The sequence below is a fragment of the Netta rufina genome, assembly GCF_964035555.1.
Source record: "Netta rufina genome assembly, chromosome: 2".
NCBI lineage: Eukaryota > Metazoa > Chordata > Aves > Anseriformes > Anatidae > Netta > Netta rufina.
The window spans coordinates 106775772-106802834 of record NC_140124.1 but is presented as its reverse complement, the minus strand read 5'-3'; the positions used below and the strand labels follow the sequence as shown (position 1 = coordinate 106802834).

The 27063-nt window shown below is 37.2% G+C and overlaps 2 protein-coding genes across 2 annotated transcripts in view; one reads left to right on the top strand and one right to left on the bottom strand.

Annotated features, from left to right (window-relative positions):
- The window catches only part of ARHGAP28 (Rho GTPase activating protein 28), a gene marked incomplete at its 5' end in the record, with an annotated part of 73376 nt that extends 61661 nt beyond the window's left edge, over nt 1-11715 (top strand). The window contains 7 exons of the mRNA XM_084306786.1: nt 1487-1649; nt 3094-3176; nt 5406-5603; nt 6285-6428; nt 8866-8990; nt 9626-9690; nt 11596-11715. Coding sequence (XP_084162912.1) covers nt 1487-1649; nt 3094-3176; nt 5406-5603; nt 6285-6428; nt 8866-8990; nt 9626-9690; nt 11596-11687 — 870 coding nt within the window. The 3' untranslated portion in view covers nt 11688-11715. The remainder of the gene's footprint in view (nt 1-1486; nt 1650-3093; nt 3177-5405; nt 5604-6284; nt 6429-8865; nt 8991-9625; nt 9691-11595) is intronic.
- Nucleotides 11716-17106: 5391 nt separating this feature from the next.
- Nucleotides 17107-27063, bottom strand: part of LAMA1 (laminin subunit alpha 1) — a gene marked incomplete at both ends in the record, with an annotated part of 102234 nt that continues 92277 nt past the window's right edge. The window contains 8 exons of the mRNA XM_084282760.1: nt 17107-17267; nt 18917-19139; nt 20224-20357; nt 21125-21278; nt 22317-22475; nt 24475-24664; nt 25612-25724; nt 26832-26994. Coding sequence (XP_084138886.1) covers nt 17107-17267; nt 18917-19139; nt 20224-20357; nt 21125-21278; nt 22317-22475; nt 24475-24664; nt 25612-25724; nt 26832-26994 — 1297 coding nt within the window. The remainder of the gene's footprint in view (nt 17268-18916; nt 19140-20223; nt 20358-21124; nt 21279-22316; nt 22476-24474; nt 24665-25611; nt 25725-26831; nt 26995-27063) is intronic.

Here is a 27063-nt window from a genome sequence, read left to right as displayed (position 1 = left end):
TTTCTCAGCAGAAAAATGGAGAGTAGTTCTTCTCTCCTCTTGCAATTTTGATAAGGTGAGGAGAGGAGTTCTGTTCCACATTTCCCAGTCAGTTACCAAGAGAAAATTTAATCCAGGTGTTTATATGGTTTATGAGCAAAGGATGTGAACAGAGGAAGCTGTGATAGCCCAGATTACAAGAAGTAAAACGTGCTAGTAAAAATGAGATTGTAACATTATACACAAAATCCTGAATGAGTTTCTATTTCCTTTTGTGCCAGCCATTTCACTTCATTATGTGTGACCATATTTGATATGTAATTTCCTTCCATTCAAGTGAGGCATGGTAAACAAAATTCATTTTTGAAAGCTTTTCTGTCCAAATGGACTGTTTGGTTTTTTTTGTTTTGTTTTGTTTTGTTTTGTTTTGTTGTTGGTAGTGTGGGTTTTTTTGTTTGTTTGTTTATTTGTTTTTTTTTTTTTTTTGTAGTAGTAATGTACATTTGACAAAAGCATGATCTGAAACCTGAATATCAACTACAGATGTATTTTGTCAAAAACAGTCTCACAAAAAATAAATAAATAAATTAATTAATTAATTAACAGGCTTCTTATGGATAAGGCAGTGTTTGGCCAGTAATAATTGTGAAAGCTGCATTATTTATGGATATCCTTACATTACAAGAATCTCCTTCAATCTTATTTAGCCAAAAATTTTTTGACAAAGCTTGCATTTTCCAAACAGTGATCTGGGTTTGAAGCCAAATTCTGCTCCTAATAGGAACCTTACTGAATATTTCCCATTCACACACTTATGAAATATTGATTTGTTACCCCCCAGAGCCAAACATACCTTTGTTATAGAGCAAGATGCTCACGTGGAGAACAACAGGATTAAATATGCACCCCAAACAGTATAATCAATTCTGTCTGAACTCTCTCTTGGGCTTTTGAGTGTTTGTTGTTGTTGTGTTGTTGTGTGTTTTTTTTTATCATGCATCAAGTGTAGTTTTTCTGATAATTTGATGATTATTTGGTGCCTTCATTTTCCTACAAAGTGATCAAATTTAATTATCACTAACCTAAAAGAAAATATCCTTCTAAAGACAGGAAGTCAAGAAGTTCAAACCACTTGCTCAAGGCCCCTGGACTAGGATGGCAACAGATTGTCTAGCAATTTCACTGGCAGTGAGGAAGAACATGCAATTTCTTTGTGATTTAAGGGTCAAAACTTCTGTACGAGTATTTTAATATGTCAAATATGTCACTGGCAGAGATCTAGTTATAGTAAAAAAAATGTAGCCTGCATTGAAAAATATCCCCAGGAATTGGTTGTGTTAACCTGCTCTGAACACACAGCTGTACCAGGACCACTACTGATTTAGGGCTACTTTAATTCAGCAGTGGTGTAAACATGCCTGTTGTTTGTAAAAAGATTTCTGAAGTGATCTCAGATTGCCAGGTCAGAAGCAAGGACTGAAAGTCAGATGTTCCTCTTATCTTTCAGAATCTTCATCAAGAACTGGAGGCAAAATTTTATGAAGACACTTTTGACTGGGACCAAGTGCGAAACAATGATGCAGCAGGACTGCTGAAAATGTTTATTAGAGAACTCCCAAGTCCGCTCTTCACAGTGGAATATCTGCCTGCTTTCATCACTTTAGTGGAAAGTAGGTAGAAAAGGAGTTTGCGTGAACTGATGTTGATAAATTGCAGCAGTACAGAAGTAGAAAGAAAGAAAAAAAAAAATCTACTGAGTGGCATAAGCATTTAATTTTTCTGCAACTGTTCCTTTTAGAATGGAAAAAAAATATATGTGTATTTAGCTTATAGTATAAATTCGTGTGAGTGACACAACTGATTATTGTGAGATTTGAACCCTTTGAACAAACAATGGTTGAGCAATACTTTTCATATGTATGCTAATTCACTCAAATCATTGATTTCATAAATTAACATTTCTGCAAGGTGCGTTCAAGTCACTTCCTTTTCGTTAATATTCTGTTAGTTCGTTAATATTCTGTTTAATAAAAATTATTCTATAATTTTTATTAAAGTTTATGCTGAGGTCAGAATATTCATACAAGATATATGTGATCACAGATGGCTTCAGGCCATCTGTTTTTGTTTTCAGTGTACACACGCTGTCTCATTTGGAGTACATTTCGTTCTTTTCTATTCCAGGAAGAATGCCATAGTACCTTGCAATACCTATTGACTTTATTGTAAATTCACTTGAGCTAGGACAGAGTAAGACTATCAGGATGGTGAATTTATTAGGCAGACTGGTACAGAAAAGTTAGAACCTTTATATAAGGCTGCAGCCATATTTTCTATGTCTCCATGAGGTAGTTTAGAGGGCACAGAGAGGTGACCCCTTGCTGCATCCTTCACATAATTGAGTATGCTCCTTATAAGTCCCAGACTTCATGCAGTGACAATCACTTTCCAGTGTGGTGAAGACTGAACAGGAGGACTGTGCAAAATAAAGTGACTATTTTTCTCAATAGTAGACACACTATCCACATCACACCTTTGTTTTTCGCCCAACTCATCTTCCCAGAATGGAAGTGGATGTAAGTTAGTATTCCCTTCCTCTTTTCTTCACACCAAATCATTATGGTATTTTGTAACTGATATTTAGCTAGAGTGCTAGATTTGGAACAAATACTTTTTAAGTTATAAATAATCAATCTCCACTCTATTGACACGAGCATTCAGCAAAATACTCAACAATATTAGTATGAAATTTTTCTGAAAACAAATATCTATTTCAGTTTGAAAAGGTGGAAAGTACTTGATCCCTGTACAACACATTCTGACCCAGATATCAGAGGGAATATGATTAGCACTGAAAAATATTGAGTCCTTGTTATTCAGACAGAATTTTATACAGCCTTGTCTCTGTCTGTGACAAAGATCCCAGATGTTAAGGAAAAACCCACTCATTAAACCAAATTTATATTTGGGAAAAAAGTTGTTGTCAATCAATAGCTAAACATGCTAATCTGAACTGTCCAGTCATTGCTGTGTTTCTAGAACTACTGACCAACTGGTTTTTTAGAACAAAATCTGTAACTGGGATTTGAAAAATGTAATTATTCATGTTCTTAGAAATCTCCAAGATCAAGTTACAGCTCCAAGCTTTGCATCTGTTGATCATGCTGCTGCCTGAAGCCAATAGGGACACAGCCAAGGTAAGCTCTTTGTTTGCTATCACCTGCCATCTGTGGTGCCTTTGACTTCTAAATGAGATACAGTTTTGTTTGTTTGATTTTTTTTTCTTTTGTGTGGTTTGTTTTTTTTTTTTCTCTTAACAGTCAACGATCAGATGTTGCACCATGAAAGTATTCATCTATGTTTCTTATAATTTCCTTGAAATGGTGATCAAACTCCCTAGCTGTCATTTCTTTTACAAGCAATTAGAAATAGTTACAGAAGGTATCCAACTCCATATGTTAGTAAATGGCTCCCAGACATCATTTATTTTGAAACGTCCTTTTAAAAGAGGGATGTTCCTTTAATAGTTTGGGAAAAGAAGGTTCAGTTCCTGGGAGTTCTGTATGATTGGAATTCTCTAGGTTGAAATTAAAAGAGAAGCTGTCCCTAAGGAGTTTGCTTAATGCACCCTGAGGGCTGAAGGTGTTCCAGTTCACAGGACCAGACTGGAGGAGGTAATCCAAAGTAAAAACTCTTGAAATACATGTATATATCTACAGCATGGATGTCAGGGCCTCAGCCTTAGCTGTTTTGCTTCACAAACCCATGCCCACATCCCTGTACCATTCCTTGATACAAACACTGTGACTACAAACTTTTGGCATGGGGGGAGCTCCCAGATCTGGTTGGAGCTGTGCCCTGACTCTAAGAGACACGGTCTGGGTCTTTGGACTTGTTTCCACTTAAAGAAAACCTGGGTGAATGAGTTACCAGGGAGCCACAGATGTTTCATCAGGTTCCCTGCTCATCAAGACCCTGCAGGTTCACAACTCAGGAAGAACTCCTGTTGGTTAGTTTAAATCTAGTTGTTGGTTATATAATAGTTGGTTATATAGTATAGTTGTTGGTTGTATAGTATAGTTGTTGGTTAGTTTTAGATATAGGACCTAAAGGGGGCCTCCAGGAAACCTGGAGAGGGATTATTTGTCAGGGAGTGTAGTGACAGGACAAGGGGTAATGGCTTTAAACTAAATAAAGATAGATTTAGATTAGATATTAGGAAAAAAATATTTTCTTTGAGGATGGTGAGGCATTGAAGCAGGTTGCCTAGAGAAGCTGTGGATGCCCCATCCATGAAAATGTTCAAGACCAGGTTAGCTGGGCCTTAAGCAACCTGGCCTAGTGAGAGATGTCCCTTGATGACCAAGGTAGGGGAGTTGGAAGTGCCCTTCCACCCCAAACAACTCTATGATTCTACGATTCTATGAAACAAGGTACTTTCTTGTATTTATTCATAGGTGTAGAACGTGAATAAGAACCGCCTTCTAAATGTTTGAAGGTCTTGCCAGTCATCTGTTAACAATGAGAATTATTTCTTGTTAAAAAGTCCATACAGATATGGAACACTATATGTAAAACATGCTAGAAGAGTGGCTTTAATTATTACTAGGCTTTTATACTAAAATAGAAATGATGACAAAAATGAGTGTGTTTCTACTTGCAATCTATAATGAGATTTTAGAAATGTCTCCAACACATTTTCTGTTTTGTAATCCCTTGGTTTGTAAAAATGTTTCAATAACAATGTCAGGGTACAAAGATAGTGGTTTTAATGTTGTTGTGTTGCAAAAGGACTCACTGGGAGACCCCAACTCTAACCACAGCTACAATCCATCCTACTCAGTCACACAAGTAAAATTCGAATAAACTGCCCAAAAGGGAAATGAGTTTCCTTTGAGTCTGCCATGCATGTGCAGAAGGGACGTCAGAGAATAACCACTGAATGCTTCTTGCGTTCATTATCCCAGAACAAAAGTCTGGGGGTTGCTTGCAGAAGTGCCTCAGATTATATCACATTTGAAGAGAGGCTGATCACCCTGATTATGGTAACATATAAAGTCTTGACCAGTTAGATCAAAATGGACGCTTGGAAACCTATTAAGAAATTAATTATTCCATTGCAACACCTTTCTATCTTTCCTCTACTACAGGGTTCAGAGCCTTACCACAGATACTGTACTTGACTTTGGGATTTGGGATTATGCTCTAAGTGGTACATAATTTATTAAAGTATATTTTGCTGAACTACTTCTCTCTGGTTGATGTTGTAACTGTGACAGCAAGAAATCCAAAATAGAATACAAAGGCCCCTAAATTTCACTTCCAAGTGCAAACATTGCAGCTTTCTAGTCATATAGGTCGTGCATCTGAAAATGCTCATTTGAGTGAAATAATTTGCTTGAGCGTAATAAGTGTTGTTTTTCCAGGCCTTTTTACAGTTCCTGAAGAAGGTGGTTGCTAATGAAGGGAAGAATAAAATGAATTTGTGGAATGTTTCTATGATTGTTGCACCAAACCTCTTCATCTACAAAGGGAAACGTGCAAACCAACAAGAAATGCAAGCAGCTGCCACCACAGCACATATTGTGCGGCTTTTAATTCGGTACCAGGACATCCTGTGGACAGTGAGTGATGCTGGTTCCCTCTTTATGGTTCCGGTACAGGGAAGGATTTTGCTATATACAGCAGAACTGTAGAAAACAGACTAAACTGAGCTTCTTTCTGAGGAAGATTTAACTATTTTACATATCTAGAATGAGATAAAGTGGCAGGTACCTCTGGGAGCAGATTTACCTTGCCTATCTAAGACATTCCCTTTGCATGAATTGCCCTGTAGAGGTACCTCTCCCACAGCAATTATATTGGAGAATTTATAGGAGAACGATTTAATCTAGATGCCTAGGTGAGATATCTACACTTGAATCAAATGAAATGACTGTTTGAAGTCTAGTCTATAAAAATATGGGCCAAAAGTATATACTACTTGCTAGACTTCTGAAAGTTGGTGTGAAGATGATGACAGTCTTAACTCTTTTCCTCGTGAAAAAGGGAAACTATGATGTGGATTGCAAAGCCAGTTTCCTAAAAAAATTCCTACCATGGCAAACCACTAAAAAGATTGAAATGGAATGAAAGATGAATTACCAAAGGTGTGTTGTTGGAGGGAAATGCTAAACCCATGTATCTTGCGGTAATAAATAGAGCTTCTGATGCATGAAATTTGGTAAATTTTTGAAGACCAAACACCAATTTTATGAGGGGGAAAAATCAAATATTTATTCTCAGCTCTGTTTTCCTTCCTTTAGGTGCCGTCCTTCCTGATTTCCCAAGTGAGAAAAATGAATGAGGCAGCAATAAACAACAGCAAGAGGCAGCTGATGTTTGACAAAGGAGTGAGAAAACTTCTGAGGAGAAAGACCATGGAGCGGGAGAGACCTGAAAGACCAGAGGTGTGATAAAAATATACCATATTAAAATGTCAGCTTTAACTAACATCCCTCCTCTGTTATCTCATAAAAGCTTCTGGAGTGTGGGGAGAAGTGTTATAAAGCTACTGCTTCTTTAAATATGTCTTCAGATTTTATTTCTATTCTAAGTGCTCCCATCTGGGGTGAGTTAGACCAATATCAGACCTTCATTGTATATTTTAATAGAGAAAAACAGTATGAATGAAGGTATTAGAATAGTGGATTTTATACAAACATTTAAAATAAAAGTCCCTTAACTTTCCAGTCAGAAAACAGCTTGTATATTTTGCCATACAAACAAACTGATTCCAATTCATAACATTCTGTGATTCTGTGATTTGGGAGCTATCTTGAAAGATGTGCTTCCCGTCCCAATATTTTGATAATACAAAGCACTGGGGATTGATTGAGAAAAGGTGATGCATGCAGAATGATTTTTGAAATTTCCAAGTTATAAACTGTTACACGTGATACTTTTATACATTTTGTAAGAAAACGATCATATGTAGATGGTCCTTTACAGACTTATAGATATTCTATAAATGCATGGATCTGTAGTTGGGTAATATGATGGTCCATATTAGTAGTTGCACTTACCCATGCTCTGGCCCAGAACACTCGATATTCTCCTTGCAAGTTTTGGTTTTACAGCTTTGCACTAACTTCCTAAGCAAAAAGAAATTCCAGCTGGCCCTACATAGACACCAAAACTTGGTCTAAATTTTAAGCATCTGATGAAGTAGTTCTCAGGTCTCTGTTCACCAGATAGTCAGAGGAGAGAGGTGGATACCTTGGACAACTTCCAGAGCTCCAGGTCCAGTTCAGGCTTAGGAAAGTCTGATACAAAGATCTCCCTCTGGTTATCTTAAAGCCACCAGCTTTTCTCCACCAACTGGATGTAGTGTTTAAGAACTTACTTGAGGAACACTACTTCAGCAGACACCTCAGATGAACATACGTGTTAAGTGTAACATATAAACCAGGCAACACGGCAAGTTGTGCACATCTGTGCAACATATGCAGTCCCTATAGCAGATTTCATGTGGTACCACCATGTAGTAACTACCTTTGGCAACCAAACTAGAGGGCCTTTACATTCTTTCACGGTGATCTAAAAGAATGGAGATTGGTGAATTACAAGAGTAAACAAGGAACTGGTTGAGGCCCCTACAGATATCAGAGAATAGGCTGGAAGGAAAAAGGAGAAGACAAAGTAGGAAGGAGTGGTATTAAGAGATTGTGAGAAATAGAGAATAAACCACCCAACACAGACAACAGAGAAATTGCAAAGGGAGCATTTGGAAAAAAAATAGAAGATATGTATGAATGGTGAATACATGCTAATTCAGCTTTTTGGAGAATTCATTTGCTTGCACTGTCTGAAATATGCTGTGAGGAGGATATACGTTTATAACGCAGATACAGACATAAGTATTTGTTTAAAAAAGAGGTCTAGGTTACTCTGTGCCAAAACTGTCCTCACTCTGGAGGGAGCACAGCGAAAGCTTCTAAGGAGAGTGCATTACTGTAGCCCCGCACCTTTGGAAAGACAAGTTCATTGATCGTAGTAATTGGTTTTGCATCTAGTAAAAAGGAAACTAACCTTGGCAGGTAGCTGAAATATGAAGGGTAAATTGGAAGCAAACTCTGTTTGGATAACTGAGTTGAATTTTGAGAGCACTTAACACAAACCCCAGGTCTCAGATGTCCTAAATTACACAGCGGCAGAGACTGGAGAGACTATTGTGCTCTGCTCAGCATGGTATTAACTGGATTAGCACTGGAATGCAAACCTTGCTAATTGATTTATCTTCCATTAATCATGGAAGAGTGCATAAACTTCATAGATGATTGTTTGAACCCTACACAAGGTCAAATTGCAAATTAATGGAAACCATATGGTACGTCAATATTTTACTGTACGTAAGCTTCGATATAGCTAAAGCTCTAGAATGTGGAAACAGAACTGGATCTTCATGCATTGAGAGAGTTTCATCTTTTAAGGGAAGAGCAGGCATTCCTAAATTCATTTTTATGTATTTTTAAATAAGCTGTTGATCCACTAAACAATGTTAAGAGAATAACTTTAAAAATCTCAGATAACAACTTGACTCAAACTATTATTGCAAGCAATTAAAATTCAAGGGCTGTAATTTATTCTGCACTTATTTCTGTGATGTTTGCCAAGGAACTTTTGTCTTTGCATTGTATCTTACCATACAGTATCTATAAATGTGCAATTATATGATTATAAAATTGTTTTTTGGATAACTAAATGAATCTATACCTGTAATTTTTGCAAGCAACCTCAAAAGAGTTGCAGAACTGCTTCTAATCGGAGTTACAGTAACATGTGCCTTAGACTTACTCTACTGAATATTCACTTTAGGGAGCTGTCACTTTTCCCCCATACCTACAGTCTGACATACCCGAGGGGGTGATAAGAGTTTATGCTCCACTGCATTCAAAAGTCTCTATGGCAATTCAACTCAACAGCCAAACAAAAGCCAAAGACATCCTGGCTCGATTCCACTGTGAAAACAGGTGGGTAAAACAGAACATTTTGTTTTTCCTGAACAGTAATGCCAGAACCATTAACGAATAGATTGTCCCCTTTTCAGAGACTCATTGTGTTACAAGAATTCTTTTTATATTCTAAAATTGCTAATTCATGGTTACATCCGTCAAAGAAAATTTAACCACTGATTTTATTCTTTAAAGTTTACTTAATAATTGGCTCCCACACAGAATCAATCTGCCCTCTGTTTTGCCACTACCAGAAACATATATTATATAGGCTTGCCACATAAAGAATACAGAGATTGTCTTACATCTGTCCATAAAACGTTGATGATTTTATTTCTGTAAAGTAATAATTGTTAACAGCTATGGGAAATGGCAAATTGTATTTGAAAGCCTTTCCTGCAGAATCTTCCAATGTTAACACATAATTCTATTCTTTAAATAAATAATAAACAGTATAATAGAAAGCTTAGTTAACTGTGACAATAAACTGCCTCTGCAGCAGATATATTCTGCTTTGTTTGGTAGAAGTCCATTTGATTAGTAAATTCATCAGAGAAGGGAAAAAATATCAATTTTCTGCTTAATATAGATGACAGTTGATAGGGCAGAAGTTATAACACAAAAAGCAAACTGAACCTTTTTTTCTCTCCTAGCCATGGATCTTCACAGAACATGAGAGGCCAGATCCAAAGTTTACATGAAGTTGGAGGAAACATAGGTAGGTCTCCTATTTGAACATTGAACTCCGAATGTCCTTAGCCTCTTAAAACATCACAGGTCAGTACTGTTTTCACACAGCTGGGTCTTTCCTGCACTCCAGTCCATCTGCAGGAAAGGTATCTGATCTACAGTTGTTAAAATCAATCCAAAGATGCCTGCTGACTCCAGCATGACTGGAGGAGCACCCTGCAGGATAGAGTGACCTGATGGCAAGATCTCAGCAGGACTCCTTATGATCGCTGTCGTCCTGCCAAATTCATCTGACCTTTCACTTACCTCTCTTGCACTTACAATTGGGCATTTTTCCATGGTTAAGAGATCCTTGGTCTTCCTCTTGTGAACACATTCTACCTCACTATTACATCTTTTCCTAAAACACATTTCTGTTTCTTCCTCACTGTGTGTAAGTGTTAACCTCCCAAAATATAAACACGGAATGGAGAATTCAGCCCCTGCCTATATGGGTGTAATATATTTGTATTAATACGTGTACTTTATTTATATTATGAATTCCTTGCAGTAATGATTTCTTTTTCTTCTATGTTCCATGCAGTGACATTTTTGTAATACAAACAGTGGTTTGCCGCCAAAAAAAAAAAAAAAGGTCAAAAACCATATTTTAATTTGATATTGCAAATCCTTACTCTCTCCTTTCTCTATTCATCTTGAAATTCTGAATGATCGGAGTCTTATCAGTTGTCTGATGAGACTCATTACTTCTAGGTTCAGCTTTAAACAGTTTCTATAAAATTATTACAGAGCACCACAGACTCATTTCAATGGTAGTCAAGAACCAGTCTTTTTTATTGCTATGTTCATACAAAGCTTAATTTGACTACTGGTTTGTTTTGCCTGGTTAAACAGGATGGCCAAAAGATGCTAACACAGGAGATGATCCTAAAGACTTTTTGAAACAATCCCAAGTATTCCAACATGTTATTGAAAAAAAAAATCCAGACATTTACTTTGTATATATTTTTGTTGGTGGTAGTGTGTTTTGTTTTTAATATAATCCTAGATGTTCCAGGGTGCCTTGTTCCATCAATTCATTTATATTGCTTTCACTTGAATAAAATCATCAGGACCCTAGTGACATAAGTAGCTGGACAAAAATTTTACTATCATCATTTGTGTCACAGCGGCATAACCTCACCAGTTAAATTGCTTCATAACCCAGCATAAACCCAATGTAATCCAACAAATCAACTTAACTCAAGCATTTATTGCCTTATTATTCAATTAACAAGCACCAAATGCCTCTTTTAGTGTGAAAGGCAAATTGTGGCAAAGGCAGCAGGAACTTCCCAGCCAGCCAATGCTCATTTCCAGTCACCAGCCAATGAAACCCTCAAACTGCCGGACTTCAGACCTTTTTTTTTTTTTTTTTTTTAAACTGGAAACTTTAAACAGCAACTGCCAGAAACCTTTATATAGCCTGTATTTGTCTTCGTGAGTTCCTACATAGATGGGAACATGATTTACAGAGTTGCTGTTTCAGTATTTAAAAATAGCACAGAAAAAAAGTTACAGAGGTATAATTCCAGTCCAGTAAATTGAAAGAAATAAAAAAAATATATCCTGTGTCACTTGCTGTAATAGTGTTGTTATTAGTTATAGAGAAACCATAATATTTGTTTAACATTTGACTAAATGCCTCATCTATAACTCTGCGTAATGAAAGGCATCCTGCCTGGAAGTGGAAGTGAATTATGAATCTCACTGAGAAAATCACTGGCACATTTACCAAGGCCCCTATCTGTAGCCAGAAGACATTAGCTTGACACACAAAACTCACTATGTGCACATCAGAGATGCATTCAAGGACATTTCAACATAGCCCTATCCCATTCACTAAATGCGCTCAAAGCATGATACGATTCACAGCTGTCAATTTTTGTTGCAGGTCAGCACTGTTTGGATCCAGACGCATACATGTTAGATGTTTACCGTGCAAATCCTCAGGCAGAATGGGTGATAAAACCAAAAGCAAGCTGAAGCACAAAGCTGCAGCGTACTGGACAAAGGCCAAATGGACAACTGTGATGCCTGTCATTTTCAGAAGCTCTTGCCTTTTGCCAGAGATGAAAACAAAATGGTAGCTATCTACAGGATGTTATTCCTTCCTACCATACTGTCCAACTGATGTTGATCGTATACTACTTTCGGTATAAGCATCGTCACTCCAGTTTCTGGCCAATTTGAAAATAACACATCAGTTAAGCTTTCGTATGGATTGTGCTTGTGCCAGTTGGCCCAGGAGTTGAGGTAGACAGACCAAGGTACGGAGGCACTGACAACAACCTATTGCGTAGGGAGTTGTTCGTTTCCTGACCTGGCATCAGAAATTGATCTTTGGAAAGGAAATAATCCAGTGGCATCTGAGGATGCATGAAACACTACCGACCACAGCATAACACAGAAGCATCACAGAGACATTCAAGAAGGTATCTGTCAAGCATGGAACAGAGGTGCCTGACCTGCAGCAGTGCCAAGACATAGCTGTGTGATAAAATCAAATCTTTCTGCTGAAAGTAAACCTGTGCAGTGTGCATTACTGCAATATTTACATCTCTCAATCACTCCTCATGAGTACTTGGTGCTGGGGGAGGGAGGGAAGGAGGCAAGGGGAGGAACTACTGTGTAGACAGCTATACTGTTTTATGTATGTACCACTGTATATATAACTATCAGTCTTCTGAAATCATCTGTCTGGATCTCATTACTGCATGCATTTGTAGCGCCACAAAACATTTTCTCCGTCCTTCCTCTGTCAGACACACAAGCTTCAGGAGACGAATACTAAGTGAGAAGGGGCACATCCCCTGGCTCCATCTTTTACTTGATACACTCAAGTAAATGAGTGTAATGCCACACTATGTGTTATGCGTTAATGCTGCCACTTACAGACACCAATTTTTGTTAAATATTATAGTTTCTTAATTTGTAATCTAATTATTTTCTTTTGTTTATTTTAGCTTTGATGTGTAAGCAATTTTTGTACTATTCAGCTACATTGAGAAGAAAGATCTTTGTCCAGATCTTGTATAACACAGCACGGAGAAGAAAAAGAGCTTCCGATGAGCAGAGGGATTTAATACTCGTTTAACATTGGCATACTAGGCCCTTAAGACCACAGCCAGACTAGGCCCAGTTCTGCTAGGGTTTTTACAAATGCGTAGCAAACTGCAGCTACTTTTACAGGTTGCATGCAGTCTATGAAAATACATAGGATGACAAGAGAACAGGGGGCTGCAACTGCCTTGGAAGTTCAGCACAGCAAATATAAGACAGGATGTCTAGTTGGCAGCCAGTCACAAGGATGAGCATCCTTCCTCACCTAATCATCTTGCTCTGGGCTACACTTTATATAATCAAAGCATGTTTGTTAAGTAGGAAAATCACAAGTGTCCATCAAACAAAGTATTTTTTCATCTTTGTCTTAGAAAAAAAGTGGGAACTAACACTTTCAACACCTTCAGGGACACCACAATGTCCTTGTCATTACATTAATTAATGTATTGCACAATGAGTTCACCCACAGTGTGATCAGTGGGTCTTGTTCATCATCTGGATACACAGATGAAACAAAAGCTGGTGCTCCAGTTACCAGGTACCAATGCAAAAGTCTTCTGAACCAGGTTTTCCATGAGAACATAAAGTACATTGTCCTACAGAGAAAGCCTGCAACCTTGTGATGGTCTGCTGAAGCTCTGTGATGATGATTTTCATACTTAAGAAACCCTACTCCTGGTTCAAATTTAATTGTGTTCTCCCATAGTTAACTTTCTTTGTCAGTGTTCAGTGAAGGAAGTCAACATCTAATCTGTAATTTTACCAGCAACAATAATGTCTACAGAGTGCAGATCGTGCCTGTTTTTCCTTCTTGAAATTAAAAATGATAAAATTTTGCAACAATATTTTTTTGTTTACTTTAGAACAGTGTAATTCTTATATTTCTAATTTGTTTTTCATAACACTAATGGGTGCATAGTTGCAGCCAGGCTAAGACCAGGACCATTGTATTGGTCCTGCACTGCTTATTTTGACAACTATTTATTTTAAATATATGAGAGAGAAGAGATCTGTGGTTTGCTTATAGAATTCAGCATTAACGTTTTGTCACGTGCTTCATTCTTGATTCCCTTTAGTTCCCTCTGTGGCCATGGAGAATTCCTTCTGCTATGCTGCCCTCCTTTTTTAGCTGTAAAACAGGACTAGTACTTTCCTTGTAAAGGTAATGTGAGAATTAGTTGGAGTTAAATGCTGCACTCACCAAACTCCATGAGCAGAGCAGGAGTTATAAACATCCATTTAGGAAGGACAAACTCAGCAAAGGGACTTTAAGTGGAAAGTGCTTTGAATACGAAATGCATAATAGAAATGCTAAGCATCATTGTATTTATATCCAACGAAAGAGCTTTTATGACTATACAGAAAGCCTGAACATTAACTAGAGAATCTGAAATGTCATAGCAAACAAGATAACTCCTTCTACAGTACTTTCAAACACACTGACTTTCACTTTCACCGTCTTGCCCACTCCCTTCAATCTGTTCTCAATAGCTATGCAAGGGAAAGAAAGGTACAGAGCACCTGTGTTCAGGCTGTTACTTACTTAGCATGTTCTGGACCCTGAATTGAGGACTCCATCAAAATGGTTTCCTCAATCTCATAGTACTCTGCATGGGATAGAAGGGGTTATCTTTCACCTTTTACCACTTTGCAACTTAGAAAAGACAAATATGATGTAGTGAAATCCATTCCATGAACAGTTGTTTCACACTAAAGTTGCCTATAACTTTGTCAGACATGCATGTTAGCAGATGAACTAGATTCTGCATACAGTGCCCAGACTACTACAATGTGGCCAAATACCTGATGTCTCTGAAACAGAATGGTAATTATTATTATTATTTTTTTAATACAAATGGACCTAATGACCCATGTGTACTGTGGTTAATACTGTTACACATTAAGTTGTTTTGTGGTGTTGTGGTACACTAACTTGAATTAATATGCAGCAGACAAAGTGAACAATCTCGCCAAAATTTATAAATGTGAGATTTCAACCTAAGGCATTAGATTTCAAAATGCTAGCAGAGGTAGCTGGAATTTTGCTCCTTTTGACAGCAGTTGAAGTAAAAACAAAGTTATGTTGAAAGCCATTAATAAGAAAGTGGTAGCAAGAAGGAAGAGACCTGTTCAAAAATCTCCAAAGATGCCTGAAGCATTTATATACTCCAATTTATATATTCTGTGGTTCTACAAAGACAACATTTTGCATATCAACACATACAGAGAGAGAGAGTATTGCAAGAAGTAGGCATCAGAAACAGAGTAGAATGCTCTAACCTGTTTATTCAGCTAACGTCATTATAATGTGTGCGTGTGTGCAAATGTGTCTGTGTCTGTGTATAATAAAAACTACCTCACTCTCCATTTTCCAGTAAAAAAAAAAAAAAAAAAGGTTTAGAAGTTCAATATTCCAAAACTTTCTAATATTAATTTCACCTCTCCATTACTCTTTTACATAGATAAAATGCTTCTCCTTATAAGGGGCAGTATTTGGAAATTATCTAAAATATACATTAAAAGACATATTTGAGGATATGGATAAAACTTCATCCAAACCATGTTGCCTCAATTACTGTTTGTAATGTGAACCTTATTTGATCACATCCTGGGGTTAACAGACAACAAACATTGTTTCAGTTTTTATTTTCAATTGCTTTCCGGTAATGTGTATCTTCTCTGGAAAATAATACAATGCCACTAATCAAAGCAAAATGTTTGCATGTACGTTTCCCTTAAACTCCTCATTATAATGTTAAGTGTTTTGTTGAAGTAAACCCATGTATTAGTGTATTTGTACAGCAGAATGTGTCCATTGTATTGTATTCATGTCAAAAATAAAAGCAATAACAACAAAAAATATCTTCAAAGTGAAACACATGATTTTCTGATGGAAGCAGGTGACAGAAATTGCAAAAAGGTGTGGTGAATCTGTCTCAAAGGCAATTCTGTTGGTACACCACCTGAACAAGTACACAAAAAGATAAAAGACCACATTCTGCCACATTTGCTTAAGTGGAGGACTTTTGCTTCAGGAGCTTTTCTCTTGGACTACTCCAATGCACAAAACAAAATGACACTACTTATAATCCTGCCTCACTTAAATCAACAACAAAGTACTTTAGGTTTCATTGGAGATGGTATATTTTAAAACTACCGTAAAATAAGTAGAACGATATTGACATTGGAAGGAATTGTAAACATGCATGGAAAAAGCAAAACAAAACAAAACAAAACAAAACAAAATTATGAGGCACAGACAAAAACTCTGCTGGTTCAAAGACAAAAAGGAGAGGGAAGTGACTTATAAAGAACTACATTTAGTATAGACTCATCTGTAAGTACCAGACACGTTTCACCACTGGTCAGTGATCCAGTCAGTTGATGAGTACACATTCTTACTTGAGTCGGATTCAGCATGTTGCCCCCAAGCTACACTTGGGGAAGTGTATGGAATTGAAGCGTCATTTTAGAAAGAGAGGCAGGCATAATAAGAAAAGAGAGAGAGAACTGCTGTCTGGCCTGCTAATTAGGACATGGAAGGTGTTCCCTTTCATCCTGTAAGAAATACTGTTTTCCCAAGAAAGATGCATTAGTTCTCTTTGCAAAAATACACAGTTGTTGCCAAAGCAAACCCCAATGGTTTCTTCACCAACACTGTATTTCACGTGCTTCTTTGTGCTGGGGAGTTGCTTCTTGTCCTGCCTAAGATAATGTGGCTTATGGGGGCCAGGACTGGATATTAAGCAGAAGGAATGGGGATCAGAGTTACCATATAAACTATAAACAAGGAAATTCTATTCTTTAGACTCTGAATTTGATACCTTCAAAGTTATGCCATTAGTCTCCTGCTCCCCCTGCTGGCACTTGTACTTTTCACTTCATAACCTTACAGCTCTTTTTCTTCCTGTTGAAATATATGAATTGCTGAGCTACATGAAATAATGCAGTTTATTGTAGTTTTATTACATGATTCAACATTATTGCCGGTTTATAAAATGACCAAGACACAATAAAATGAAATACTGTCAAGTAATCAAGAGAACACATACTGTAAACACTGATTAATAAAAATTCCCAAAAGAAAAATACCCAATTAACGCCATTAACATTGTAGTAGAGGTATTTGTTGTTTAGAAAAATTCTAGTTAAAATTCAGACATAGAGCTTCTTACTAAAAAAGATGACCTGAGTTGGAAACAACCAGAAAAAAAAATAAAATCAAAGAGATGCAGGTTCTCACCAAAACCTTCTTTTCATTACAAAATGAGAATGAAAAATAACAGATCAACAAACAAACAAAAAATTAACACTCTTTAATCCAGACAGGCTTTACTGCTGTTCAGTGCTCAGCCCCAGGGCAGGAATGAGGAAAGACTCCACGCAGGTCAAAAGCTTTGCTGAAGTCAAACAATTCTGCCTGTTGGCCCTTGTTCAGCACAAGGTTCCTCAAACAGCCATGGAATGAGCTCTTACTCGTGAGACAGTTTTGCTTCACGTCACCTGAAACCAAATATGAAATATGTAGAACATATCTCCAGTGAAATGAAACAACACAAAGATCCAGGTTACTATTTCATAGCTTCCCATCCGTCACAAAAGAGACAGAAAAAAGAAAAAATAGAGGAGCACCAAGTTCCATTCATGATCTTAATAATAATAAATCTTAATAAATAAATAATTATTAATAAATAATAATAAATCTTAATAAACTTATCTGACTGATCCCAACCATAATTGTTTATTTTCACAGTGTACCCTCCCAGCGATGGACTTTTCTTCTTCTACCGCATCCTTTGGCTTTGGCAGAGGCTGATTCTTGAATTCTAGCATCCCACCATGGATGGGCATTGTTGCCTTCAAGCATTAGCCATGCACTGGGACAACTTACATGTATGCAGGAATAAATTGCCCCAGGGGACAATGGGAGATTAGAGTGGGGACAAGAGAGGAGAAAGCCATTTTACATGTGTCTTCCAAGTAAAAATTGTATCTGACAGAATATGAAGCATCAGCCGAGCTATACACAATCATAGATTGCATTTACGAATAAAAGGCAGTACAGAATTCAACTCTTTTTTCTGTAAAACCTGTGAAAAATTTCACTCTATACTCTGTTCACTCTATAAGACCTATACTAATTAAGATCCAGTTAATTACCATTAATTCATTTTTCATAAAGAACCAAAACCTTGTCCAACTGAATGCTCTGTAACATTTTAAGGTATTATCCCTAAAGCTTTCCAAATATTTAAAAGCTGAGTTTGCCCTTGAGATTTCATCACTCTGTTTTCACACAAATGGAAATATCTGAACTGACAAACTGAAACAGCTGTTTTGATGGGCATCTGATGCTATGTTTAAAGGTACAGAATATTAAAAATGATACAAAGCCTACTCAGTAATGATGTGATTCTTAAAACATAATAAATAAACATATTTCTATATGCCTACAAGAAGGCTAAGCTCATGATCATCCAAATTCAACCCTCTTAATGAACAACTTCTCCTGGTTCAAATTATCAGCTAATGAGTTACACTATTCAAACAATTCAATTATATATTTTTTGTGTTACTATCTATTTATGTTGCCATTATACTATGACTGACAAGCAGTTAAATCAGAAGGAAACACACACAGAGTGAGGGAGACATATACGCATCTGCTTCAATTTGGCTTCTGCATGCACAGCCCCTGACATTGAACATTAGCAAAAAATAAAGCAGATAAAAGCACTGTATAACCTTTACTTAGATGAATGTAAAAGGAAGCCTTAATATGAATTTGGCTGTAAGAGAACCAAGCATGAACGTACACAGGCAGGATGCTGTGAATCCTGAGACAGACTGTGAAAGACAAGCCACATGTAGGAAATCCTTCTCATGAACTAAGGAGTAGGTTTATGTAGGAAATAAAATGATTCAGCTGATCTTGCCAACTCACACAACGGCTAAATGCATTCCTCCACAAAGATAGAACACACAAATATTAATATGCTGTGACCTCAGTGACAATGTGAAAAATGGTAAGTATGTTTTATAACTCAATCATGAACTTTATGACTGAGTGAGAAGGGTTGGGGGAGCCAGTTCTTATGACAGAGTGAGCACACAGGAGGGAGAGTAGGAAAAAGAAATATTATTGTACCTACCAGGATAACCTCCAATATAAATGGGATTGTTTGTGTCTGCAGATGTTGACTGAATGTAGGGATTATCAGTTTGAACCAAATTCCCATCAATTATCAGTGAAATACGATGTTTGCTTTTGTTTGCTTGAAGCTTGTGCCATTTTCCATCACATAAGCCATTTGTGACTCCTGGTTCATACGCAGCTGTTATTCTGCCAGCTCCATTGTTGACATGGAATAAAACCTGTATACACAGCCAGATTCCAAGAAAGATATAAAATAAGAATAGAAGAACCAATTTCTCTAGATAAAAGTAAAATCATGCTGGTGCAGAGATTTTCATTTTAATAAACGCTCAGTAATTATGCAAAGCCAATGTTTACTTTGATAGATAGAGCGTGAGTCCTTACTGAAGTATCTTTAAAACCTAATAGACTTAGATCCATCCACACAGTGATCTGTTGCTTAGCTTTGTATACTTGATATTTCAATGTTTCTTACAAATACAACCAAATCCTTTTCTCAGAAAAGCTGAGACTTAAGATCTGAAAGAAGATCCACTGTATCTAGTTAAAGGGAAAGAAAATAAACTAAAAGCACTTATCATTGCCAATATTTGATTTATTTTCATGTCTTTTATTTTTCAAAGCAGTAGATGTTTCCTCAACTCTGTGGTAAGGATTAACATGTAAATATTAACAGAGAAAGTATATCCCACAAAAACAGTTATGTATAATGCTGTCTCTAGCTAGGAAGCATTGAATAAAAAATGAGCTATTTCTGAGAAATGAAAATACTTAAGAGCAATCAAATATGCATTTTTTACTGCAGGAGATGAGTGGTGTACTACATACTGATTGTTAAAAGGCTTATGGAACATAATGGCCAGTGGATTTACAGTTAATTGCTCTGAGTATTGCTCATGAATACTGAAGAAGAGATTACAAAACAGGGTGTTTTGTACATGCAAGAATATGCTTAATAAGGACAAGTTTAGCTCTGTGGCAGAAAATGTATTAAACTGCAAGACAGGAATATATTCAGTCTACCATACAAATTATCTAGTACAGGAGGTCACAGTGGCTGCAGGTTAACATAAATTAAAATTAAAAAGGAAAAAGTTCCAGTGAATTCTGTTAATCTCACATTTTATCCTATGATGACAATAAGAAATGTGGAGACTGACCTCTGGGGATTTGGTTCTGACATTTTGCCTCCATCACATTTCACTGGTGTCTATTTAGTGCTACCCAATAGCCCAGCAGGTTCAAGCCTCTCACATTTAAGAAAGCCTCATGAAATGAGTATGCCAGCACAGGGTAGCCTACCTTGCCATTTACAATCTCAAGTCCAATGGCATCAACCTTAGCACTGCTGACCCCAAGGAGAACACCATTCAAGCCTGTTGTACGAAACTCAAGCGTGATGTTCACATCAGACCGGACTTTGTAACCTTCTCTATCTGAAAAATAGTTATAAGCTTCTAATAAAAGATTTGTAAACCACAGTACAAAGTAGCATTCATACATGTTCACTAAAATGCCTACAAAGGATGTAAATTAGTTTGTTGGGATATGACTTTGTAGAAACTCTGTCAAGTTTTTCCAAGTAATTTGTCCAAAGTCAAAATTCACATTTCATATTGGAAAAGAAAAATTTCCAAATATTTTTCTTTGATTCATATAGATTTAATATATCCTATCTCGTTTGCTGCAGAAACAGTAAAGAGTGTAAATTAATATAATGCTTCATATAATTTGACAATTCCCCTGCATCATTTTTGTCTCAATTCACTTTACAGATCTCAACATACATGTAATATCATGAACATAGGTATTCTTAGCTGCTGAAGAAAGAGATAGCTTGTTTCTTTTCCCCAAATCATTAGCACTGGAGTGCTGCATCCAGGTCTGGGGCACTCAGAATCAGAAAGACGTGGATCTGTTAGGGTGGGCCCCAGAGGAGGAACACAAAGATGGTCAGAGGGCTGGGGCATCTCCTCGTCCAACCTGAGCCATTTTAGAATTCTATGATTAGGTCCTTCACTTGTGGAAGAAGATCCCCCTTTGAAAAAAAAAGGCCACTTGTGGACATAGGGATTGAAGCAATTCAGTTAGAAATACATATGCAGGGCATATTAATTATATATAGTTTCAGCAAGGCCTAAAAGCAGTTTGTTTTCATTACCATTAATTCAGTGAGGTTCTAGTTCCATTTAATGATACTTACAAAGAGCAGCAAAACCACTTCCATCAAAGAAAGTCCCTTCCTGCACTGTTACATAGCATTTATTCACAGCAAAGATGGAGACAGGGCTCTCCTTATCCAGTTGCTTGCTGTTAATGGTCATACTGCCGATGCAGGCAGGAATACTGTGAGTCACCTAGGCATATTGAAACACAATAGTTAATGCATAATAAAAATTCCTGCTATGGTCTTTCAGTGATTTCCATGTTACCGTAAATTAAAAATTCTCTCAAAACACATCAAGATCTAAAATATTTACATAATTGCATTTCTAGTTATTATATTTATTTATATAAGGTTGCAAATGTACACGATGTCTTATGGAAGCAAAAAAAAAAGCATTGTATAGGAACACAGTATATACTTTTTATAATGTAAGAAAGAACTGCATTTGCTTGAATTTGAGCAGGGATAAACCCTATGGTTAAAGACATTTCAAACATGCCTCAACAAATTAACATGTAAATCAAGATTTTCTAAGACACTGTGCAAGTACATATCACCAGAGTTCTATCCAGCAGTAAGATTTATTCACATTTCTCTCTATCACTGTTTTTAGCAACTGCAGACTCAAAGTATTAAAATATTTGTTATTCCTACAATGCCATTAGAAAGCAAGGGTGAAGAAATTACATGCAGGAATTGAGAAACACTGCTACTGATGCCAGACTCCTCCCTAAGATAATGGCATGCACAAGGAAGAAGGTGACAAAAAAAAAAAAAAAAAAAAAAAAAAAAGCATTTTAAAAGCACGTATGCTTTACTCTCAGACAGCTAATCCCAGCCTTTCAAATATTTAAGTCCTAGTTCTAAATCCAAAGGATTTAGGTACTAAAGTTTTTGAGGTTCTAGGTCATATTTTTCTCTTCTACTATTAAACATAACTTACTTTCTTCATCTGTTTTCAACAAAGAGATTGATAGAAGAAGAAAACCATTAAGAACTATTAATAAAACACAAGACTAGAACCTCTAGCTAGAATCCTAGAATCACTAAGCCATAGAAAGCTGGAAAGATTTATAGTTGGTAAATGGTCATAACTTTGTTGTTTGTTTCTTTTTTTTCCCCCTCAGAGACAGGATACTGAATCAGATGAGTTTGATGCAGTACAACCATTCTAATATCACACATTGTCAGACAACAACAGCCCTTGCCCCTCCTCAAACCTTCTTACATTCCCAAGATTCTTCGCCACATAGTCCAAGGGGAGTCCTCCCACATACAGTTTCCCCTCCACATCCAAAGTGCTGCCATCTCCCAGGGCACTGACTGCTACCAATTCATGTCCATCCACAATGATGATACCTTTTCTTTTAGCGTATTCTGTCTTTATCTGAAAAAAAAAAAAAAAAAAAGAGCATGAAAACAGTAAGCTGAATCAGTCACCTAGTCATCGTTTGCCAAAAAAAAGCAAGAAAGACAATTTTTAAAGGTTAGTTTGCTTTGATGTACTATACTGAGGCGTTCTAAAATTCACAGAGGTACGAGTTGCACTTCAGAATGCAACTAAGCAGGTTAAACTGCTTTCTTGCCTGCCCAAGGGCCTACACTGATTGTGTGTTGGTCTGCACAAGTTTTTCAATATCTTAACAATTAATATTTAAAATGACTGGTTTATTGCTTTAAGATATGAGTACATAACAGAGTTTGAAAAGTGGAGTTCTGTGCTAGTCTGCAACTGTACCATCTTAGCTCCCTGAAGTGCATAGGCCTATGCTGCAGTTTTATGATGGGCAGTGATGAATTTGCTACAACCAAAAAGATGTCCAGTCCTGTCCATCTTGTTCATTCATGCCCCTATGCCTTCCTTGAACTAAAACAGTTACTCACATGCAGATGAGGTAATTGATTTGTAGTCAGCTAACCATTTATTCTTCCCTAGTTACTTGTAGCCAAACTCAGAATCCTAATCAGGTTCAACGTGAGGTTTCATGAACATTTGTGTTGGTCAGGGAATAAAGTGGTAGCAGGGTAATATGAGCACATGACAGAACAGAAAGAAGTACTTCTTTTGGCAGCAATGCATGCTAGCTTAAATTGATTGTACAACTACTTCAATAATCATCCTCAGCTTTGAAATGGTGTGACAGCCTTAATCTCAGAAAAAGGTTCAAGCACATTTTTTTATGCTATTTGTAGTAAAGGTAGGTCAGCAGACCTCTCATACAGAATCTGTTCATCTCTTATAAAGGAGATGATATGAGTATGAGGTTTTATGTAGGTATATTTAATTTTAAACAAGCAACTGTAAATCCTGGAATGTTTTTCCCTTCAGGGTAGGCAGCAGAACTTATCTGTGATATCTCTCTGACAGAAGTTCATGTTTGCTTTCTTTATGGTAGTTTTTGCTGTTTGTTATTCGACTGCTTATATTAAAAAAAAAAAAAAAAAAAAAAAAAAAGTAATTCTGCTGATTCCCTAGGCACTTGGGAAAGGTGGCAATCCTGTGTCATCAATCACCTTGCCCCAGAGAAGCCACTTCCTGGGGTTAAGGCACCACATACGGACAAGAAAAGAGAAGGATGAATATTGTCATCCTCATCTGCCCTAAGGAAAACTCATGTGGTGAGAGCTGCTTTTAAAGCTTATGCAGATATCACAGAAATTTCTTGCAAAGAAAGCCAGAACCAACAGTCAGTGGGGTTGTGCAGAGGAACTGGCTGATGCAGAGCCTCTGTACAGAAGGTCATGCATGTTACATATTACCTGAAATCTACAGCTATAATTTCTCCCCAAACTCTTCTTATGGCCAAGTTCTCTCCCTCCAACTTCCGTTCATTCCAAATATCTAGCTTTCTCTTGTTGCATCAACCAAGGTAAAGAAAGAGAGTGCTTCCCTGTTCGTACTATCCATATGCTCAACTGCTCATGAAATGAGCTCCTACAATGTGCTCGGATATTAAAGTGGTAAGTGGGAGAAAGGAGAAACTGTGCACCCATAAATCCTTTTCATTCTGTCCCACAGTGAATTGTAGATTTTTGGTAGCACAGTGCATGGAAAGCTCTCTGTGGAAGAGATCAGAGTTTCTAGACCTTTCTGTTGGTTTCTTCTCCAGTGAAGAAGATGACTACTGTGCTAATTACATAATGAGTGAACTATTTTATTCCTAAATAATCTGAGATACTTTACAGTAATTGGCTACTGGAATTGATGCATAATGAGAATTTTAAAAGGAAGTAATTATACTTGAATACAGTTATCTGTATGGTTTAATGACTGGGTTAAATCCTGTTTGCCCTTCAACAGAGAAATTGCACAGGAAAGGAAGTGAAAAGCCATCCAAGTAACACCAGGGAAGAGAAAATGGAGTACAAGATCAGTGACTACCTACCGTATGCCATTTTCCATCATTGACAACAGCAGGGTGAAATGCTACTGCTTTTCCTCGGCCTAGATCAAATGAGAAATAGAGCTGTCCCCCATGAAGCTGTAGGGCTGCATAATCAACCTGGTTCTGGTGAGCCATGTAGTAAATCAGACCACTGGAGGCAAAGGTTCTGAGATTCAGCTGGACAGAAAGTCTAGACAACAAAAATTCAGTGTTACTGATGGATACTTTCTTCTGCATTGATAAAAAGCTTCTCTGGAGGCAGAGAACAGCCTCAACCAATTTAATTTTAAGAAAGGACATTGTTTATTACAAAGGACATAAAAGTAGAATTTGCATTGTATTCTATGAAAGCATGACCTATAATGTATTTCATAATACAAATCAGTGCTGTACCTCTTAGAAATGCAAAAAGAACTTGTCACACACTGAGCTGGGTTTTAAGAGGGATGGGCTTGGCTGTTTGCAACTGCAGGCTTGCCCATTGCCCCAAGGAAGGAACAAATTCCATTACTGCTGGCCAGACTTGCTGGAATATAAATGAGTAGAGTGAGAACAGAGAGAAGCTTAAAGGTAGAGGAGCTGCTTCTAGTCTTTTGGTCCCAAAAAGCTATTTATGGAGCAGTCATTTATTATGGAGACACTAGGTTAGACCTGTAGAGCATCAACCCCTGTAATGTTTATATTTGGTAACTAAGAAGAAAAGAGTGACTCTTTCCAGTAGTCTTATCTCCTTTGGTGACCTGGGGAGTAAAACAGACATAGAAGGTACAATTGCAGAAAATCCAAAGGAGAGGGCAAGGTGTTATCTGCATTACCCAAAGAAGCAAGGAACAGCTGAGGTCTGAATATGGAAAACAGAAATCCAAAATGCTTACAGGAGGTTCAATAGGGCTCTTAATTATGAAGGAAAAAAAAAAAAAAAAAGCAGAACTCTGATAAAGTCACAACCACAAACGTGTTAGGGACATGCTAATCATGATCCAGTGGTTACGATACCTTCTTCCATGAGGAACTCACAGAAATTGAGGCAAGGTTCATGTTCAGAACTCATAATTCTGCATGAAAACCATCATCCCACTTCTAGTAGCTCAATACAAGATAACACAGGTGTGCATGCGTGATTCAGGAGATACTCACTTCTTCCTGACAGTAGACTGATTGAAGAGCAGTGTCAAGTGGCTGCCTTTGGCAAGTCCAAACTGATGGGCACCTTGAACATGATCAGGCAGCTCATCTTTTGCACATATTACCTGTTAATGAAAGGACTTCATTAAGAACAGTATCGGCTGCTTGTCAGCAATGCTGAATGACAATGCACCCATGCTGAACTTTAAGAAAAAAAACAGAGCCACATGATAGCCACAAAGCAGAGAGTAACATCAGTAAGCTAAACTCCTAATACTTTCAAGCTAGCATTAGTCTCAGAGAGAATTAGTTGTAATGATTAAGCTATGTCTCACGGATAACACTGGCCTTCTCTATCGAGAAATGTTTATAGTTTGAGATGTATTCATTCACATTTCTCTTAATTGATAGTCCTTTTGATAATGAATGCTGGAAGATGGAGTAGAATTTCGGTGAAAATCTTATGGACTTAGTAGAAATATTTTACCACTTAGTGAGGATGCACATTTTTGTTATGATTTAGGGAATAAAAAGCTGAGTAACAGAGCATGAGTCAAAGCTATACTTTAGCTGTAAGGACAGCTTGTTTCTTTTTATAGCCACAGTTGTATGAAATGCATAAAATCCTACTTTCTTTTGCCACAGAAAAATGATTTCAAGATGCTTTGGAAACACTTCATCATAAAGATGTGCAGCTGCAGAAGGAGAGATGAAATGCTGCCTTCTCTCTTGGGAACAGGGACTGTGTGAGAGGAAACAGGTGCCAAGCAAGCTGTATTCAGGCACTGTGTCTCTATAATGGTTTGTGCCTTGTCCTTGACACAGACCAGAGACTATATGTGTGTGACCAGGAAAATGTGAATGCTAAATTGCACAGCTAATGCAAACCTCAGCATGGTGTCACTTTGGCAGGAACACACTAAAGATAATAGTTACTGTCAAGTCCTTCTGCTGAGGGATTATCACTCCACTTTTCTTTTTAGTGTTGCTGCCTGAACAATGATAAACCTAACTGCATTTCCCTTTCAAAAGACCTGCTACACAGGTTTCTATCTCAATTTTTCATAGGAAATAATCAATTAAAATCCACATTTGTTGACCACCGACATACCACAGAAGAAACTATATTTGTTATACAGCCCATATTTTGAAGATTCTCCACAAAGCTGAAATGCAGCTTTCTCCTGAGTTCTTTCCTAAAAGAGACAATAGAGACTTGTTGTAATACATACTTTTTTTGAATCTGTAAGAGGCCTCATGGGAGCCGGTAAAGCCTGAAGTTCAGGTTGAATATCAAAGTCTTCTAGCTGTATGGCTGGTTTAGGCTTCTCTGACAAAAAGCAGCTGTCCATATCCACATATTCATACTTCATGGAAGTGGTGAAATCCAAAAGTCTGTGTTTTAAAAAGTAATACATTAAAAGGTGAAATCCCAAATCCCTACATTTTACAAGCACAGGGAGA